The 2198-nt window shown below is 50.6% G+C and overlaps 1 protein-coding gene across 1 annotated transcript in view; it reads right to left on the minus strand.

The window, feature by feature from the left end:
• Positions 1-2198, minus strand: part of LOC104164348 (C-type lectin domain family 17, member A-like) — a gene marked incomplete at its 5' end in the record, with an annotated part of 5843 nt that overhangs the window by 1617 nt on the left and 2028 nt on the right. Inside the window, 5 exons of the mRNA XM_009703643.1 lie at positions 295-357; positions 775-903; positions 1012-1062; positions 1182-1301; positions 1880-1930. Coding sequence (XP_009701945.1) covers positions 295-357; positions 775-903; positions 1012-1062; positions 1182-1301; positions 1880-1930 — 414 coding nt within the window. The remainder of the gene's footprint in view (positions 1-294; positions 358-774; positions 904-1011; positions 1063-1181; positions 1302-1879; positions 1931-2198) is intronic.

Genomic DNA, 2198 nt, shown 5'->3' on the forward strand with positions numbered 1-2198 from the left:
CCTCAGGATTTATTACTTTTCCACATGTGGAAATCTCAATATCGGGGCTGCAAAAGATTTGACGTCGTCGGGCGCCAGCTTTGCTGCGTGGTTTGGGTTTTTGGGTTGGTTTTTTTTTTTTTTCCCCTCTTTGGGTGACATTTTGCTGCGATATCACCCATAATATAATTAAATTAATTACTCATTTGGCAGCCGTTAAGGATTTGGCTCGTTATATTTGACTTTTGCAGAGAATATCCGTGTCTCCCAACTGCCGTTAAACGTCACCGCGGGGATGTGAGTCCGAGGACTTACCGTTGGCTTGATTCTCCGAGTAGTTTGACCTCAAGAGCTTTAACTCCGTCGTGATTTCCATCTCTGAAATGAAAACAGAAGGAAAAAAACGTACCGAGGAATCGTGACGGCGTCTAAATTTATCCAATTTATGGCTTTTTTTGGAGCAGAGTGGGGAATTCCAGAGTGGATTTGCTCTGGGTTTACACCCTGTAGCAAACGAGGAGTGATGTTGGTGCAGGCAGTAGGAGGCAGCACCCAGCTGTACCACGCTGAGGGACAATTTGATGACAAAACCCCAAAATTCACATATTGAGGCGGAATTAAAACCAAATCGTGACGACGGACGGGCTTTAGCCACAGTTTCCGCGTGGACGGACACTTAAAGCATCGCCACGTGTTATTTTTAACAGTGAAAATGCTTTTTTTTGAGGGGTGGGGGGTGTTTTAACCAAATTCGCTGCTTCTCGGCCCGGCGGGGACCCTTCCGGTGACACTCACGCTTCACCACGGCCAGGGCGAAAAGCAACGCCCACGCGACGAAGCTCAACGCTACCAGGACGTAGAGGACGGTCACCGACGTCATCCTGCGGCTTTGTCCCCTGCCACCACCTCTGGGCTCCTGGTCACCTGCGGAGAGCAGCGTGGGAGAAATCGGGGAGGAATCCCAGTTTTCCAGGACTGGATGCAGGCGAGGCCTCCGGTGTGGGATAGCGGCGTCGGTCAAGAGCAACTCACGCTTTTGGGGAGAATTTGGAGACGCCGGTTTCCCCGCCAGGATGTAAAACCCTGTTGGGAGGAAGGAAAAAGTCACCGGGTGATGGTTTTGGGGCATTTTAGGGTCAAATCCTGCTTCGGTGGAGGTCCCGGAGCGCACAGGCGGTGCGGGGAGAGGAGGCGGATGCTACCTGTGCTTTCTTTGCTCCTCTGGCTCTGCAGATCTTCATCGGTCGCCGGCGGTTTGTGGCCACGATCCGACTCCGACAGGGACACGTCATCGTAATCATCCTCAAAGCTGTCCGGGGATGCTACGTGAGAGGGGAAAAAATGGGTGAAAATGGGGATTTTTACACCAATTGGGAATCTCAGCCGTTAACAATCAGCTCAATCCTTCCAAAAGCATGAAAAATGCAATTTTCCTTCCCCTTTGGCAGCACCTCCAGCAAGGTTTTTACACCCTTTTCTCAATATATCTTGAATTTATCGTTTTTTTATAGAGCTTTATAACATCACTCCGCTCTTTCAGAGCCGGATTCTCCCCTCGGCTGCAAATCCAAGGAATTCTGCTGAAGTTTGAAGTTCTCTGCGGCAGCAGGGGACAAATTTGAGCCTGTGAAGGTGCAAACACCGGCTCCGAGAGTGAGGGTGGAGCGATAAATTCCTTCTCGATCCGCCCAGCGTGGACTTTCAGGATATTTTTGGGGTGATTTGATCTCATTTGACAGAAAGAACCAAATTTGGAGAGAAACGCCACGTCGAGCAAGACACGTTTGACCAACCGAGCTGAAAATAAGGCCCAGTTCGGCCTCGGGGAGGCACCTCGGGGAGTTCTGCTTTCCATCCGCGCTACGAAAAAGCCTGAAAAGGTGAAAAAATGATGACTTACCCGGTCTGAAGTCACCCACGGGTGTCATTTTCCCAGCGACGGAATAAATTCCTGCCAAAAAAAAAAGGAAAAGAGCGTTGAGGATAATGGGAAGATTCTCAAAACCACCGCTAGCGCTTCTTCTAACCCCGTCGCTGCCGGTGAGGAAGTTGCCGATGCTTTTTTTTTTTTAAGGCCCGGCATGGAGTTTACACCTGAAATTGAGGCCAAACCTGGAGGTTTTGGGGTTCTTGAGCGCAGAGCAGGATCCGCACGACTCTTGAGGACCCCAAAGGCGATTCACCCTGCTCTGTACGACAGCGGTGCCCCGCCGGCGTAT

The sequence above is a fragment of the Cariama cristata genome, unplaced genomic scaffold, assembly GCF_000690535.1.
Source record: "Cariama cristata isolate BGI_N322 unplaced genomic scaffold, ASM69053v1 scaffold34207, whole genome shotgun sequence".
Lineage (NCBI taxonomy): Eukaryota > Metazoa > Chordata > Aves > Cariamiformes > Cariamidae > Cariama > Cariama cristata.